The sequence below is a fragment of the Gopherus flavomarginatus genome, chromosome 2 (assembly GCF_025201925.1).
Source record: "Gopherus flavomarginatus isolate rGopFla2 chromosome 2, rGopFla2.mat.asm, whole genome shotgun sequence".
NCBI classification, from domain to species: Eukaryota; Metazoa; Chordata; order Testudines; family Testudinidae; genus Gopherus; species Gopherus flavomarginatus.
This window is the reverse complement of record NC_066618.1, coordinates 293230197-293247457: the sequence shown is the minus strand read 5'-3', so window position 1 is coordinate 293247457 and position 17261 is coordinate 293230197. Positions and strand designations below refer to the sequence as shown.

At 48.5% G+C, this 17261-nt stretch overlaps 1 protein-coding gene across 4 annotated transcripts in view; it reads left to right on the top strand.

Moving 5' to 3' along the window:
- The first annotated feature begins 13122 nt into the window (after nt 1-13122).
- The window catches only part of LOC127045073 (serine/threonine-protein phosphatase 6 regulatory ankyrin repeat subunit B-like), a 90336-nt gene continuing 86197 nt past the window's right edge, over nt 13123-17261 (top strand). For all 4 annotated transcript variants that reach the window (XM_050940502.1, XM_050940504.1, XM_050940503.1 and 1 more), the window contains exon 1: nt 13123-13483. In XM_050940502.1, coding sequence (XP_050796459.1) covers nt 13331-13483 — 153 coding nt within the window. In that variant the 5' untranslated portion in view covers nt 13123-13330. The remainder of the gene's footprint in view (nt 13484-17261) is intronic.

The following is a 17261-nucleotide window of genomic DNA, read 5'->3' as shown; positions in this document are numbered from 1 at the left end:
CAGCCCTTGGTTCGGGCAGGGCACCAAACACACAGTTACAAAGGCTCAGACCCTCGTAGTGGGCGCGGGGAAGCTCTGGCAGCTCCTCGTCATAGCCGGCACGGGGAAGCTCCGGCCAGTCCAGGCAACTGCCCTTGGCCTCAGCAGCCTCCCACTCACGAGCACCTTCTGGCAGGTCTGCTCCCGACAGCGGCTGGGCTCCAACTGAGCGCTGCCGGCCAGCTTTTATACTCCCAGGTCGCCTCCTGACCCTCTGAGGGGCGGGTCCAGTGCCCTGTGGCCCCGCCCCTTCTGGCCCCTGGCAGGGCTCGACCCTCCCTGAGGAGGAGGGGAGCCACACTGCCTCGCTACAGCACAGTCTAAGGGTGGCATGTAGTTGTGATCCAGCCCACGGCCCCATGGGCCATGGTGGGTGTCCCTGATGAGCCGGCCCCAGTACTATCAGCTGTCGCTCTGAATTCTTCCCCCGCCCACCCCTCTCCTTCATACTGGCAGTCGGGTGGCTTGGCCTGGCCCCTGTTACACTGGCTTTCCCAAGTAACAGGGCCTGTTCGGCTCAGCCTGATCAGACATCGTAGCAGGGGAATGAGAGAGAGAGATCCGGGTTTGGGGCACAGTAGAAGTCTCACGCTGTTCTGTTTCTGTTACTAATGCTGTAACACCCCCACAGTGGGATTGCGGGCCCCTTGCAGACTGAACTGATTCTCCTGCTCTGGGAGCACAGACCTCCAGCCAGTGATGAGTTGCCAAAATCTTAACAACCGGTTCCCTATAAAAAGTTCTGATTTAAGGCGGGGAGCAGGGGAGGGGCCAGGGCGGGAGGACACATACCCGTGGGGCCAGGGGCCCCTGCAGGGCTTGGGGCAAATTGCTTCACTTGCCCCCCTGGCAACCCTAGAGCTTGCAGCCCCCTCCCCCCTTCCCTTGCCAGCAGCTCAAAGCAGCAGGATGACTCAGGTGCTCAGCTGAGCTGCCCAGCTGCTGGCCATGCTGTGGCTCTTTGGGGTGGGGGAAGCAGAGGAGGGCCTGGGGGAGACATCCTTTTGGGGCCAAGGACCCCTGCAGGGCCCGGGCCAATTGCCCCACTAGCCCCCTCCCCTCCTCTCTGGCCAGCTGTGGAGCTTGCTGCAGGACCCCTCCCTCCACAGACAGACCTTGCTGGGTTGCTCCAAAAGCGGCAGCAGGACGACTCCGGAGCTCAGCTGAGCTGCCCAGCTGGTGCCAGCGGCTGGTCACCCTGCAGCTGGGGGGAAGCAGGGGAAGGGCCAGGGGAGCCTCAGCCTCCCCAGCTGGGACTCCTGGGAGCAACAGGATTGTCCGGCCTGCGGACTGGAGTTGTTTGCCTTCCCCCCGGCCCTTTAACAACCGGTTCTCCACGGAGGTCTAATTTTAGCAACCGGTTCTTGGGAACCTGCGGGAACCGGCTCCAGCTCACCACTGCCTCCAGCACTTGAGCTAGACTGTCAGCTCTTTAGGCAGGGGCTGGCTTTTTGTTCTGTGTTTGTGCAGCGCCTAGCACAATAGAGGCTGGTCCCTGATGGGGGCTCCCAGGTGCTTCAGTAGTAGGGTGACCAGATAGGAAATGTAAAAAATCGGGACAGGAGGTGAGGGGTAATAGGCGCCTGCATAAGACAAAGCCCTGAATATTGAGACCGTCCCTATAAAATCAGGACGTCTGGTCATCCTATTCAGTAGTACAAACAGTGAATAATTAAGGAGAAGCCCTGTTAGCAATGTGGGGCCTCGGATACACAGCTCCAGAGGGCGGTGGCACTCAGACACACTGCCCATCATATTGTAAATGCTTTGCACTTATGTAGCACCGGTGAGCACTTCAAGCCTCTTCGCAAACGTCGGGTTATGGGGTGACACTGAACAAAGGCATAAGGGACTGAGCAGAACGAAAGGGGAATCGCAGAAGGTGGGGCAGAGCGGGGCGAGACACAGACAGTGCAGTGAGCTCTCCTACTGCAAGAATGATCACAGCAGATTTGGGCTCAGTTATTCATCACCTCTATCCATCTGTTGAGCATCCACAGCCAACAAAAGCCAGCTCAGCTTTGTCTGGTGCGGAAATCTCCTGGCTGTGTCCTTGAAGGCAAGAAGGATACAGCCCGTGTTCTGCACACAGCTGTCCAGGACAAGGGCTCCCATTCCCACTCTCCTTTGCTGCCTGCTGTTAGGAGGGGGAAGGAGAAAACCCGACAGCAGCAGGAGCGAGGCAGACAACAAAAACCGTGAACACAGCGCGGAGCCAAGCTTTCCATGTGGAAACAGACGACGGCACGCCAGATGCTCTCCATTTTAAAGTGGCCCAACTGGCCTTGGGACAGGAATGACAAACCAGCCGTTTGCCTTCCTGACCCTTCCATGGCCAGCAGGCCCCACGTGTGAGCTGGTTTTAAAGCATTGCTCCTCCTTCGATTGCCCAGAGAGGCCCTGTTTGATCGGGTGGCTGGACCCCGCTCAGGATGGGAGTAACACACCCCAGCTATTGTTTCTGGCTGCCAGGAGCAACGCTGAGTGTCAGTGCATTGCCCCTTTCACTGCCAGGGAGAGCGAATGACATAGACAGAGCCATGACTGAATGAGATTCACCGGGGTCGTGAGCTCTCTGACGAAGCCAGAAAAGAATCTCTGACGAGCCATCCCTGATGTAATGAGTGGGAAGGACCGGAGCCCAGAGTGCAATTTAGTTTGGCAGCTTTCTATGGACAATCAAAGGTCAGACTGTGGTGTCACTTTGTCTCTTTTTTTTTTGGGTCTGTTTCGTGGCTTTTGTTCAAGGCTGCGTCCTTGAGGACACAGATCCTCTACCCCGGTGGAGAGCGAGCAGCATGGGTGGGCAAGCGGCTCTTTGTTATAGCAGGGCTTAGCATGCAAATTGCTCGCTTTAACCCAAGCTGCCGGGGGTGGGAATGCAGGACAGACCTGTGCTGGAAACGGACTGAAGACGGAAGAGCTCTGATCCCAGCTCCGGCGCTGCGCGTCATGCCCCTTTTGAGCTGCAGATTTTTATTATTTATTATATTTGTAGTGGTGCAGTTTGTAGATGCTTCATCGTGGGAGGTACTGTACAATCACAGAACAAAAAGACAGTCCCTGCCCCAAATGGCTTCCAAGCTAATGTAGGAGACAGCTGGTGGATATAGACAGACCAATGGGGAAATACAAGGAAACACAGAGACAATATTCATCCTCATGACAGGCAGTGGCCTCCGCACACTGGCAGCCGAACTGTCCTCAAGTTTTTTGAGATATTTAATATGTTAAATAACTGTCAGTCATTTAGCTGGTAGGGGCAGGGAGAGTTCCCTATGTTTGTGTATCAGGCCTAGCACAATGTACCCCCGTCCTGGCTGCTGTCCCACCCGTTACTGTAACATACATACCAAATAATCACAGACATTGTGCTCTCTGCTCCTGGATTTCACTAGTGTTACCTGTTGGGATATTTTATGCTCGCGAAAGGAAAGAAGCGAAGAAGTTGGTATTCCATCCCAGCCTACATTTCCAGCTCTAACGCTGCGTGGATCAAAGCAGCAGCACCTGGCATGGCTGTCTAAGCCAGCCAGTGGTTAGTGAGTTGGAGGCTGGGGGAAGATCCTCGACAAGGAGAGAGACCAGCCTTAAAGTTTGTAAATTTGAAACCAAAGTGGCTAGAAAATTGATCATCTCCCATGCTCATCACAGAATCATAGAATATTAGGGTTGGAAGAGACCTCAGGATGTCATCTAGTCCAAACCCCTGCTCAAAGCAGGACCAATCCTCAACTAAATCATCCCAGCCAGGGCTTTGTCAAGCCGGGCCATAAAAACCTCTAAGGAAGGGGATTCCACCACCTCTCTAGGTAACCCATTCCAGTGTTTCACCACTCTCCTAGTGAGATAAGCCCATCAGCCAGGCAGCAAAGGAGCCAGGTGGGTGAGCTGGCAAGAAATCAGTCTGGGTTCGAAAGAGGCCTGGCAAGCAGCATTCTGTTGGAGAATTTTTTCAAAAATCAAACCACCTCCGCACAGCCTTTAGATTTTGACAAACCAGCAAATTCCAACAAAAATGTTTAGTCAAACTTTTTCTGAAAGTAAATAACTCTAAGGGCAGGGGAGTCATCTAAAGTGATCTGGGTCACATGGTAAGCTGGGTCCATTCAAAGAATGCATTTTAATACAGCTAAATGCAACATTATACAACTAGGAACAAGGAGTGCAGGCTGTACCTACAGGTGGGGGCTGTTTCCTGGAAAGCCGGGACTCTGAAAAGGATCTAGGTTTAAGTAACTCTGGTGGAAGGTTTTCTACTATTAAGCAGAACATTCTGGACAGCTGTTGAGCAATGCTCTTTCTCCAGACTTCGACACTGATGAGCCACGCTGTGAGGTGCAGCATTGGAAGATTTGGGGGGCAGCACTCATCCGTGGTTCTATGCCAGGATGTCTTTGGTCCCTGGCAATGGTAAGGGGTCCTGAGAGGACAGAATGTGGAGGTCTGAATACCATGTCTGTCTTGGCCAGGTAGGAGCACGGCCGGTGCAACCACTAGGCGAACTAGGTGGCTGCCTAGGGCACCTAGTGGTTGAGGGTGCTTAAAAGCATGGAGTGGAGGTGAGCTGGGGTGGGGGAGCACGGGGAGGGCCGCCCACAGTAACGGGGGAGGTGCACAGGGGAACCGCTACCCGCCTCAGATCACCTCCACTCTGCCTCCTCCGCTGAGCACACAGCCCTCGCTCTAATTCCCCTCCAATTGGTGCCGCAAGCCTGGGAGGGGAGGAGAATTAGAGCGGCGCCGGCATGCTCAGTGGAGGAGGCGGAGTGGAGATGAGGTGGGGTGGGCTCCCCGGGCTGGGTTAGCTGCCGTGGAAGGGGGGTAGCTACTGCGGGGGGGGCTCCCTAGTAGGTGGTGGGGGGCTCCTCTGGTGGGAGGGGTGAGGGGGTGTGGTTAGCTGCCGCGGGGAGGGTGGGGGATGGCGCAAGGTGGAAGTTTCACCTAGGGCGCGAAACTTCCTTGCACTGGCTCTGGGTAGGAGGAATCAGGAGCATTCTGCCACAGTTTTGCTGGACTTTGCTGGTGATTCTGGGAATCAAGGACACTGCTGGGAAAGCATAAAGGAGGTCCTTGTCCCACGGGAACAGAAAAGTGTCCATTATTGATCCAGGGCTGTGATTTGCTCTGGAACAGAAATGGGGACACTTCCTGTTCTGCCAGGTCATGAGTAGGTCCATGGGCGCAAAACCCTCTGTGCAAAACACTCAAGCCAAAACATTCACATTGAGACACCATCGGTGATCTAAGTTGAAGGATCTGCTCAGATCCGTTAATCCATTTTGAACTCAGGGCAGATAAGATGCTTTCTGAATACACCAGTTCCATAACTTGACTACCTTCTGGCAAAGGCTGTTGAACATGGCAGCACTTTCCTTGTTCACATGAAATGCTGCTGGGGTGTTGTTGGTGAGAACCTGGACTATCAAATCCTGAAGTACCCCAATTAATTCTATCCTTTGGACAGGTGATAAGACTGACTTCTCTCCGTTTAGTTGCAGGCCCAGTACGTTGAAGACACAATGAACATTGACCTGAACCTAGTATCTGAGGCAGCCCCAAACTACCTCCATAAGTCGCTAGCACTGCCATGCACATGGTAAATTCCCCCAGGGCTTACGACAGGCAGAATGGCGTTACTGTGAATTTTGGTTGTGTCCTACTATGAACCTCAGGACATTCCTGTGGCCAGGTTGGATTGCCATGCAGAAGGAGGCATCTTTTAAGTCGAGGGCAGCAGACCAGTCTCTCAGATCTAGGGAAGGCATAATCATGGCCAGAGAAACCACCTGGACCTTTGTCTTCCTCATGTATCTGTTCAGATTCTTAAGGTCTAGGATGGGTCTGAGACCTCCTGTGGCCTTGCAAATTAGACAGTATCGGGAATAGAACCTCCTGCTCCAATGGAGAGCAGGCACTTCCTCTATCTCTCCCAAGGAATGTAAAGTCTACACTTCTTGGCTTAGCACAGACTAATGAGTGGGGTCTCTAAAGAGGTGTGTGGAGAGGGAGTGGGATAAGGAAGAGGGGATAGTAGGGAAGTGGAAGATATATCTTGGTTCCACTGAGCTTAGCACCCACTTGTCTAAGGAGATGAACTGCTGGACATATAAGAAACGGGACAATCTATCCCAGAAAGGCAGGGAAAGGCCAGATAGATCTGGGTCAGGTAGCATGCTGTCCTTGGCTATTATAAGAAAATATGTTAAAAATGAAAACCAGTTGTCAAGTGGAAATACTCCTTGAATGTAACGGTTGATAGTGAAATTGTATTTAGTTAGGCTGGTTTGCTAAAGATAATGAATAGGCATTTTATATGTTAGAATGTTTTATATGTTAGAATGTGCAGCTGTGAAACAACTTCAGTTTATGAAAATTCCCAATAATTTAGCAAATCGCAGTGAAATCCTGGCCCTATTGAAGTCAATACAAAGACTCCGATAGACTTCAGTGAGGGCAGAACTTCATCTTCAGTACTCTACTGGAATAAAATATCAATATCTGCTTTATTGGTAAATGGAAATTAAAACCATTTATTTAAGTGATGTCTTTGGAGCAGTCTATAGGTCTTTGTGATTCATATAAAGAGGGTTGTAATGAACTTCAGTCAGACCATCTATAGCTGGTATTTTCAACAGTTAGTACTGTAAACAAGACTTTTATTAATCCAAGTGATGGTGGAGCTCTGGCAGACATGCTCAAAAAAGATAGCATCACTGCCTTACTATATGCACTACTATAATAATAATTTGGTCTTACGTAGTTCCTTCCAAATGAGGATCTCAGAGCACTTTACAAATATTATTGAAGTAAGACTGCTCTCTGAAAGCTAGGTCTGTATATCCTCAGTGTGGCATCATTGTCTATTTGTAGCTGTAGGAAGCAGAATCAAAGCTGATTGGATGGCTGATGAGGGACTAGCCCCCACCTTCTAGATACCTCCTCAGTTTTGTTCTGCCTTCTGTTGCTATTGGCTGAGTGGAAGAATCCAGTGCAAAAGAAAGAATTCAAAAATAAATTAATAAGAAAAGAAAAACCTGAAGAGGTGGTTTGTCTCCTGCCTGGAATTACCATAGCAACACTACCTACCCCACCACTCAAGTAACAGGCTAAGAGGATGGCGGAGAAAGGTTTAAAAACAGAAGACCAAGGTTATATTCATCCTACTCTGTCTCCATGCCACAGTGTGCAGAAGGAGAGGTTTGTGTTTCATTCACTGCAGCTGCCTCATTCATCAGGTTAGAAAGGTTTTGCTTTGGTTGCCTTACTCAAACTCAGGAGCCTGGTTCCCACCAGCAAAGAGTTTCAGGGCCAGATTTAGGGGCAAGCAACCCAGGCTGGAATGCTGGATTTGGGGGGTATCAAGCTTAGGATGCTGTTATTGTTGTTAGTGTCAAAAAGGAATATAGAATGTTTGAAGTAAAACATTTCAAGTATTCCATCTGTGGATTTATTTTTCACTAACCTCCTAAAATGTTCTAGACATTTGTAGACTCTCATGAAACCTTCCAAACTTTCTGGGAACTACATTTTCCTCCAACCTCCTAGAATGTTGTCAGCCATGCCCTTGCGGGTATATAAAGGGTGGGGCATCACCAGTCAGTCAATGAGATATAAGAACAAAGTGAAGTGAAGTGAGAACCCAGCTGCAATATTGTAAACATTGTGTAATTGTGAAAGTGTACTTGTATTTTAAGCAGGGCTTTGGCGCTGTGCTATGGCTCTGCTCCAGCTCCAGGCAAAAACCTGCAGCTCCACTGCTCCAGAGCTGCTCCGCGCTCCAGCTCCAGGGTCCGCTCCAAAGCCCTGATTTTAAGACATGAAGAGTGTAAGTAGTGACTAATAAAGTACATATTTAATGAGACACCAGAGATATCTATCAAACTCTTATCTACTCAACAATATAAAAGAAATACTGTTATTTCTTTTGCCATGCTTAACATGTAATGTTTGATGACTTTCTAAGACTGTGGAACATAAACTTTTGCTGTCCCTCATACTGTCTGCTTTCCGCCATAGAAAATAAAAGATGCCCCTGAAGAAGCCCTTAGGTGCTTAGTATAGGAAGTGAAAAGCTCAGTTGCAATCTAGTTTGCAGCAAGGGGCAAATTTGATGAGAAAATATCTCAAACAGAACAACATAGCACAGGCTTTAGGCAGTAGCAATAGTCCCAGTGCAGAAGAAAATGAGGAGTGAAGCGTAAATGATGGCAGTCCTATTACTAAGGAATTAGTAGAGTTACCTAAGGATAAGGAATGGAGGAGAGTGAAGATAAAGAAAAATCTGTTTCACACAAAAAGGAGAGTAATGGCCAAGAAAAATCTGGTTTACATGAAAAGGAGAGAAACGATAAAGAAGAATCAGCATTGCACAATGGCAGAAACAGCAGTGAAAAAGATTGCGCACCACAAATCAGTACATCAGATCCTGCTTTTTATGGCCAGTAATCCTAAAATCTGCCTGTATTGATTGTACAATTTTGAATGGGCCAGGCAAAAGCCAGGATATGATGTTTCCAGTAAATTAGCAGAAATGACACTTCTCAAAGTCACTTTGCAAAAGAGTGCTCAAGAATGGTGAGAAACTGTATCAGTGTTGGCCGGTTTACTCAAAATCAACTTACAGAGTGTTCTGTTTTTGTTGCAAAATATTTAACGAGAATGTCAAATCACTGTGTGTGCTTTCTGCATACAATTACTGGCATAAGTTAGCTGAAGCTCTAAAGCAACATGAAAAGTCACCCGGCCATTTTACGGCCTACTCCAAATGGATGGAGGTCGAGTCCAGGCTCAAGCTACAGGAGCGGTGCCTGTGGGTGTGGGTACCACGCAGAGCCACCTGGCTGCGCCTCCCCCTAGGGGCCAGACATACCGACCACTTCCAGGAGCAGTGTGGAGCCAGAGCAGGCAAGGGGCCTGCTTTAGTCTCGCTGCACCACCGACCAGGAGCCACCTGAGGTAAGCGCCACCCAGTGAGAGCCCGCACCCTGAATCTCCTGCCCCAGGTCAGAACCACCACCCCTCCCGCACCCTAACTCCCTCCCAGACCCCCCAACCCCACTGTGACATTGCAGTCTATATGGTTTTATTAAAATATGCTAATGAATGAATATAATGTAACTGGAATGTGCTTCATGCAAACGGTCTCTTGTAAGGTATCATTACAAAGCTTATAAACTACTGAGTGTGATCATCCTATTTGTATAAATGTACCACTCTTGTATCTGAAACTAGAAATATGAAATATAACTCTGAGGGCCTATTGTAATTATGCAAAGTGTGGGCTATTAATGGTGGTTTGGACTCTTGATGACTCCCATTAACCAGGACAATTGTCTGCAGATGGGTGTGTTTTACCTGTAAGTCTTCCTGTATATGTGTGTGCTGGCAAGTGGGCAATGAAGTCTTGCAGTGACATGTGATCATGTCACCTCAGCTGGAATCCATCTTTAACCTGGTATCTTTCCACTGAGAAGGAGGGAGTGGGAACCCAGAGAGGGACAAAGGATTCCCGCCTTATGCAAAAGATATATAAAGGGGTGGAACAGAACAAAGAGAGGAGCCATCATGAGGAATCATGAGCTACTCCCTGAGCTGGAACAAGAGCTGTACCAGGGGAAAGAATTGTGCCCAGGCCTGGAAGGGGTCCAGTCTGTGGAAAAAACTTACTGAAGCATCTCTGAGGGTGAGATTATCTGTATTCAGATTGATTAGACATAGATTTGCGCATTTTATTTTATTTTGCTTGGTGACTTACTTTGTTGTGTCGGTTACTACTTGGAACCACTTAAATCCTACTTTCTGTATTTAATAAAATCTCTTTTTACTTATTAATTAACTCAGAGTATGTATTAATACCTGGGGGGAGCAAACAGCTGTGCATATCTCTCTATCAGTGCTATAGAAGACGAACAATTTTTGAGTTTACCCTGTATAAGCTTTACACAGGGTAAAATGGATTTATTTGGGTTTAGACCCCATTGGGAGTTGGGCATCTGAGTGCTAAAGACAGGAACACTTCTGTTAGCTGCTTTCAGGTAAACCTGCAGCTTTGAGGCAAGTAATTCAGACCCTGGGACTGTGTTGGAGCAGACGGGCATGTCTGACTCAGCAAGACATGGTGCTGAAGTCCTGAGCTGGCTGGGAAAGCAGGGGCAGAAGTAGTCTTGGCACATCGGGTGGCAGCTTCCAAGGGGGTTTCTGTGATCCAACCAGTCACACCCATCTGTTGGGGTTCCAACACTGCAGGGAAGCATTAAAATATTGATGAGAGCTGGGTGAAATATTTTGATGTTTTGATTGAAAAATGAGTGGGGGAATGTTTATAAAATTGTTTCCTGTTTGCTGACCAGCTCTAAGAAGAGTCTCGCTGAATTTTTGCAATATCATCATAACTTTGCTGTTCTATTGGGTTTTGCAACCCCCGTTCTTTCGTCCCTTCGGAAAACTCCAGAGCAGGAGTTGGGAGTGTGAAGGAAAGGGTGTGGTATTCGTAACGGGTTCCATTGGTGCTAGTGCACGGATCGCTGCCACGTGACCAGGGAATCAAGTCTGTTTCTTGCAAACACAGCTGTGTATCAGATGTTTATTCCAGTTCTCTGTTCAATTTCTGCCCACCATCCCATTATAGCTAACAGGCTCAGTACTGAAACAGTTAACACAGTTGCTATTTACATAGTCACAGTCACTAAAACTTCTGTCGTTGGGGGGGGGGGACTTTTGTCCTCAGTGACAAAAGTTTTTTAACAATGAAAGTGCCAGTGTAGACATAGGCTATGTGTCATGGACCCGAAACAACCAAAGGATCAGCCTTAAAATCCTCCTCTGTAATCACAGTCACTGTTCTGAACATCCCTTCAAACAAAGAAATTAAACGTAACTTCCTTGTGGCCCTATCTTCTGCTCTGTCCAAGTCTGGGCCTGAGGACTGGCCAGCACAGTTCAATAATCAATAGTATTTTCCACTCATTCCCGGGGATGCCACCGGAGGTCACTGGAACATTTTCTGTTTTAAGGCAACTCTTGTAAATTGTTATTTTCAGTGGAGGAGAACCAAGTTGGGAAATCAGTGTGTGACTAAGCCCTCCTGGGGCCTGGTCAGGAAAGATAATAGTAAAAACCCTTTGGATAGGTGTGAGCTATAGAAAATCAGCAATTTGGCTCACCGCTAGGAGAGAAGTAGGAGCAGGGTATAGACTGATGACATAGTAGTATGTGCTCCAGACATAAGACTCCACTAACCTAGTTCCCGCACTGACTCTCGATTCACAGGAAATTTAACCTGGTCTCCCCTTCCAGCGAGTAGCTGGAGGGAGGTAATGAGACACCGCCACATTCGGCACGAGTGCCATTATTGGGGTGAATGTACGTAAAGCTAGCTCTCCCCTCCTGATCAGCCCCCCTCCTGTCAGTCCCACCTTTTGGGCCCGTCTCTCTGACCTCTCCTGCTTGATCACTTGCCTTCAGCCTAAACTTGCGGTGTATCAGAAGCCCTCTCCTGGCTCCTGCCACTGTCTGTGACTGGAGCTGGACGGGGAACTAAGTTTCACTTCTGCAAACTGTTTCGATGTTTTGGAAATATTTTCCTCCCCAGGCAGGATGCAAAGCCGATGCTCCAGCATCTTTCCTGGAAGTGAAATCCTGCCGCATTTCATTTCAGAAACACCAAAACTGTCTCCCAGCTATAGTTTGGTGTTTCCAAAATCAGACGCACTCTCTGGACACCCTCTGATGGAAAGATGCTGCATCTGAGAATTTCTGACCAGCTCTGTCTGTTACTAGTGGCATTGGCATCCTCCCTGCCACAGTCCAGGTGCCATCTTCCTGCCTTGCCAAATGTGCTCATGGGTTTAACCCATCCACCCTTCCCCTTCTTCCCCACAGTCTCACTGTGCTGCCAAGCCTGGTTTATCTGTAATGCGGCCAGAGAGCTAGTGCTGCCTCTTGACTCGTATAGAAAATTCTTTTTGTTCTTCCCCTTCCCAGATCTCCATGTCCTTAGATCATGAGCTCCTCCAGGCAGGGACCATCTCTTGTATGTCTGGAAAGCACTTGGTAAATGTGGCTGCTGCCTCTGACAGAGGGCTAGCTCAGTGGTTTGAGCATTGGCCTGCTAAACCCAGGTTTATGAGTTTAATCCTTGAGGGGACCAGTTAGGGCTCTGGGGCAAAAATCTGTCTGGGGATTGGTCCTGCTGGGAGGTGGACTAGATGACCTCTTGAGGTTCCTTCCAACCCTGGTCTTCTATGATCTAGAACTACTAATAGATACATACAGCATGTCCTGAAACATGCTGCTCAGCATGGCAGGTCAGACCACAGATCCTGTCTTGCTGGGCAGGGCCCTCTGTCTGCCCCTTTAGAGGGATGCAAAGTAGATCTACTTGCCATAAGCAAAGAAGGGAGATGTGAAAAGCTATTGATTGAATGCAAACTGCACTAAGCATTTACTGCCTGCAACAGCTGTGAACATGGATATGCTTTTCTAACTAGTTTTACGATGGAGCTTGATACATTTATTAACAAGTTTATGTGGCGCGGTTGCCTGACACAGGATGTCCTTTCCAGTCCTATGGCCTGAATTCCTGCCTCCCCCCATTGGAATTATAAGGCCTGGGAGCATCTGGTGCTGTTAGATCACTTGGGATCATGGTGGCTTTTTCTACAAAAAATGACCAAGAAAATGGTTGGTGGGAAATGGCTTAAAACCCTTGACTCTGAACCCAAGTGCATGTGGGCAAGTTCAGCTCTTGGAGGGTGACATCTTGCGTCTTGTTGGGCCTATCTCGAGCAAGAAAGGCCAAGCAGCAGCAGTAACTCTTCAAATCCGGCTCACAGTAGGATGGCGATGTTACACAATCCTCATTAGAAGGAGTTGCATTTTTCATGCCCCAGGCCCGTGAACTTGACTGAATTAAGCTCTTGTAGGAAAATCGATAAAGGCAGCTTTTTAACGGGCAGAAAACCCAACCCCCACCTCACCCCCCTGCAGGAGGCTGATGTCAAGGTAACCGGGACACAAAGGAGGAGTTAGAAAAGTTTAACCAGAGCCTGAGCTGAAAGGCCTCTCTGATTGGAAGAGTCTGACTCAATAGAGAATAGAGAGAAGGGGGGGGCAATCTGCTGCCTTTACCTCCTACCAAGGGAGAGCAAAAGAAAGAGAAATTGACATCGGTCGCTCCCTGAGATGCCTGCTCCCAACACAGCCGAGGAGAGAAGAAATATGGTTCCTTACAAGGGGCCGTGCAAGGACTGACCTTGAAAAGAATCTGATTTGGGGGAAGAGAAGGAAAATGTCCAAGAACAATTCGTCTCTCAGCCCCCCAGGATCATTTTCATCTGGCAGCAGAGTGCTGCAGCTGGCCACCAAAGGGGAGTGGATCACCCTGGAGCAGACCCTGAGAGGCATGGACAAGGGGGACCTGGCCATCTTCCAGACTGACCAAGTAAGTAGCTAACAGCCAGGAAACTGTTTCTGCGTCTGCTTGTGTTATGACAGATACAAAAGAATAAATGGTGCTATGATGATTTGGGGGTGGGGGAGCGGGGAGAGGCAGTGAGGAAGGCAAGAGCTGGAGTCACCGGAGCTACTCATGGTTCTTTCCACTGCATAAATGGCCAAGTGCCTTGGGAGCAGGGGTTTGCTTCAGTCTGCATCATCTTGTATTCACCTCTGCTGGAGGCAGAGTATTCCACTAGCTGGAACAGGCGGGTAAATCCGTTATTACCAGCATGAACTGACGACCCTGCTCCCATTCTCCTTCCCAGTTGTGGTTCACACTGAATGGCTTCTCCTTGTTAAGAACAAGGATGTTTCATCCAACGGTTTCACTATTATTGTGTGCATTACAATAGCAGGACCACCACTGAGATCCTGGCTGCATTGTGAGAGGCACTGTGCAAACACATAGTGAGGCGGTCCCTGCCTGGAAGAGTTTCCCATTTAAATAGACACGGCAGATAAGGAAACATTACCGCCTCCGGTTTAGAGATGGAGAACCCGGTGAAGTGACTTGCCCGAAGTTGCACACAATGTCTGAGGGAGAGTCAGGGATTGAACTTGGATTTACTGAGCCCTAACCCAGAGACTTAGCCGCAAAACCAGCCTTCAGTACGGACAGAGGAGTAGGACTCATTTAATTGGATAGTGTTTGTGAACCATCCCATCCAAAGGGGGCTGTCTGTTGAAGTGCTCCACATGTGCTGAGCAGCAATGTCTGAGCCACAGAGCATGGAAAAGTCCTAGAGTCTTGAGCCCATGTTGCTAACTGCTGCCACTGCCTGTAAAGGGCATTTAGCCATTCAAGGTCGAGAGCTTTGGGCTTGGATTTAATCTTCATCAACCAAAGTAGTGCCTGGTTTTTTGAGTGTCACTGCCTGCCCTGTAACCTTGCTCTTGGAACTCCCAACCTGGACCACTCACAACCAGCCGGCAAGCATGCAGGTCACACCCTGAGGGCCTGTGTGCTAGACAGCCCTGGTACAGCGGTTCTGACCCTAGCAGCCTGTCTGCAGCTTCCAGCAGCCTTGGTTACTACTTGCAGGGTGACCCCAACACACTCCCAGTCCCGAATTGTCCCCAGACCACGTGCTCTGTAATGTCCACGCTTCTACAGGGCAGTTCAGAGAAATAATATGATTCATTTGCTCCTCTAACCAGACACAACACCCCAGTTGGCCACATTGGACACACTTAATTCCCCTGTATTTGACATTAGAGAGGCCTCATCTGGAGTACTGTGTCCAGTTTTGTGCCCCACACTACAAGAAGGATGTGGAAAAATTGGGTTAGGGTTAGGGGGGCAACAAAAATGATTAGGGGGCTGGAACACATGACTTATGAGGAGAGGCTGAGGGAACTGGAATTGTTTGGTCTGCAGAAGAGAAGAATGGGGGGGTGGGGTTGATAGCTGCTTTCAACTACCTGAAAGGGGGTTCCAAAGAGGATGGATCTAGACTGTTCTCAGTCGTAGCAGATGACAGGACAAGGAGTAATGGTCTCAAGTTGCAGTGGGGGAGGTTTAGGTTGGATATTAAGAAAAACTTTGACTAGGAGGGTAGTGAAGCACTGGAATGGGTTACCTAGGGAGGTGGTGGAATTTCCTTCCTTAGAGGTTTTTAAGGATTTAATTGGGGATTGGTCCTGCTTTGAGCAGGGGGTTGGACTGGATGACCTCCTGAGGTCCCTTCCAACCCTGATATTCTGTGATTCTGTGATTAATTGGAGTTAACACCACTGGAGTACAAACACAATGATGTTGGTTTAGATTAACAGCAAAACAAGTTTCTGAACAAAAGAAGATGGGGTTTTAAGTGAATTCAAGTATGAGAAAGTTAGAAATGGTTACCAGCAACTGAAAGTGAAAACACACCTCTGAAAGTCTCAAACTTAATCTAGCAAGTTTTGGTTCAAGAGTTTGGCAAGATGGCGTTCGATACCTGCAGTCCACCAGAAAGATGGACCCTCTTCTCTCTCAGGATCTCTTCCAGAGGCATAACAGCACAGGCGCCTTTGTCTTCTTAGGTGAAAGAGAAAACATGGGGATCTCTGGCCCTTTCTTTGATAGTCCGGTGAACCTTGGAGTCTTCTGAAGGTTACGCCTCCAAGTAAAGTTTATTCAAGCATGAGGAAAGCAACATGGAGTCTGGTGGTGAAGGAATTTGTGCTCTTTCTTCCCCCATTTATGTTTGCTGAAATGCAAATTATTCTGTTTCCTACCATCTCCTCCCCCTGTTGCCTTTGTGAAAATCACTGGGTAGCCCCCCTTAACAGCTTACAAGCAGCCAGTAGGGAGAAGCAGAAGCTTCACGGACACAGTACCCTGAACTTTTGAACTGTCTCCCCTTATCAGTTTTGAGGCAGTTGAAGCTGGTCCTAAGCTGGTTTTTGCTGAGCAGATTGCAGAAGTACAGGGTTTGTTAACCACCAATCAAATGCTAGCATGACCGAAGTCGGCGTGTGAGTGTGTATAAAAGATTCTTGATTTTTGTACTGAGTAGAGTTTTTTGTACCAAGGTACAAGGCTCTCCTTTCTTCTGCAGAATAAAGCATCTTTTCCTTATCCCTATCAGGCTGTGATTGGCTCTCAGCTAGGCAGACCCGATATTTCAGTAACAGTTTCTGGCGACCCAGATGGGACTTTCCTAGCTCGGACATCGGACTCTGGATGGCTGCGGCAAACTTGGAGCGGCGCCACTGGGGTATTTAGCCCCTCTTCCTTGCACCGCAGCCCCTGGGGTTCATGCTCCGATAAGGTGAGCCGTAATAGGATAAGGAAACGCTATTTGGTTCTGGTATCAGAGGGTAGCCGTGTTAGTCTGGATCTGTAAAAGCAGCAAAGAATCCTGTGGCACCTTATAGACTAACAGACGTTTTGGAGCATGAGCTTTTCGTGGGTGAATACCCACTTCCTCAGATGCATCTGAGGAAGTGGGTATTCACCCACGAAAGCTCATGCTCCAAAACGTCTGTTAGTCTATAAGGTGCCACAGGATTCTTTGCTGCTTTTATCTGGTTCTGGTTTGCTATCTGGTTCTGGTTCTGTTCTGTTTAACTGGTTACTGTTGTTTTTCTGCTCTGTTCATTTGGGTGTTAGGTGTGTGGGCAGAACTGAACCTCTCATTCATAATTCCTCAGGGTGGAAGCCATTGCGTGCTATGAAGCTCTGAGGTCGAATTGAGATCCTTCTGTCCCGTCCCCTGTAGTGGTCAGTGTAATAGAAGCAGAAAATCCTTGTTTAGACCATAATTCCCTCTGCTCTCTGTGTAATTCTCTGTTTGAGTGTTAGAAGACAGATGGGTGGGTCTCTGGATGAACCCTCTAAAGATAGTCCTTTGGATTATATGTTAAGTAAATGGCCTTTACCCGGTGTTCAGAAAGGAATGTCAAGAGGAAATTGAATAGTTAAATGCCAGTGGGCCATGTGTTTTTGTCCAGGTGGCAAGCCTCACGAGGGAGAACTCGGGTAGTCTTGTGAGTAGGAATGTTTAAGGGAAGAGACCAGGAAGGGTGGGGGCTAGTTGAGAAGCCCACCCTATTAGCTAAACTGGTAGTAAAACAAGTTGGTGCCCATGGGAGGGACGGTTCAGCAAAAAAAGCAAAATCGGGCCCAGGCAGGCAGGCAACAGACAGAGAGACTGAAAAACAGGTTGAAAAATTTTGAGGGTGTAGTGGAAGGAAGAAGTAAGTAAGTGCAAGCCTGAAAATTTCAAATACTCAGAACA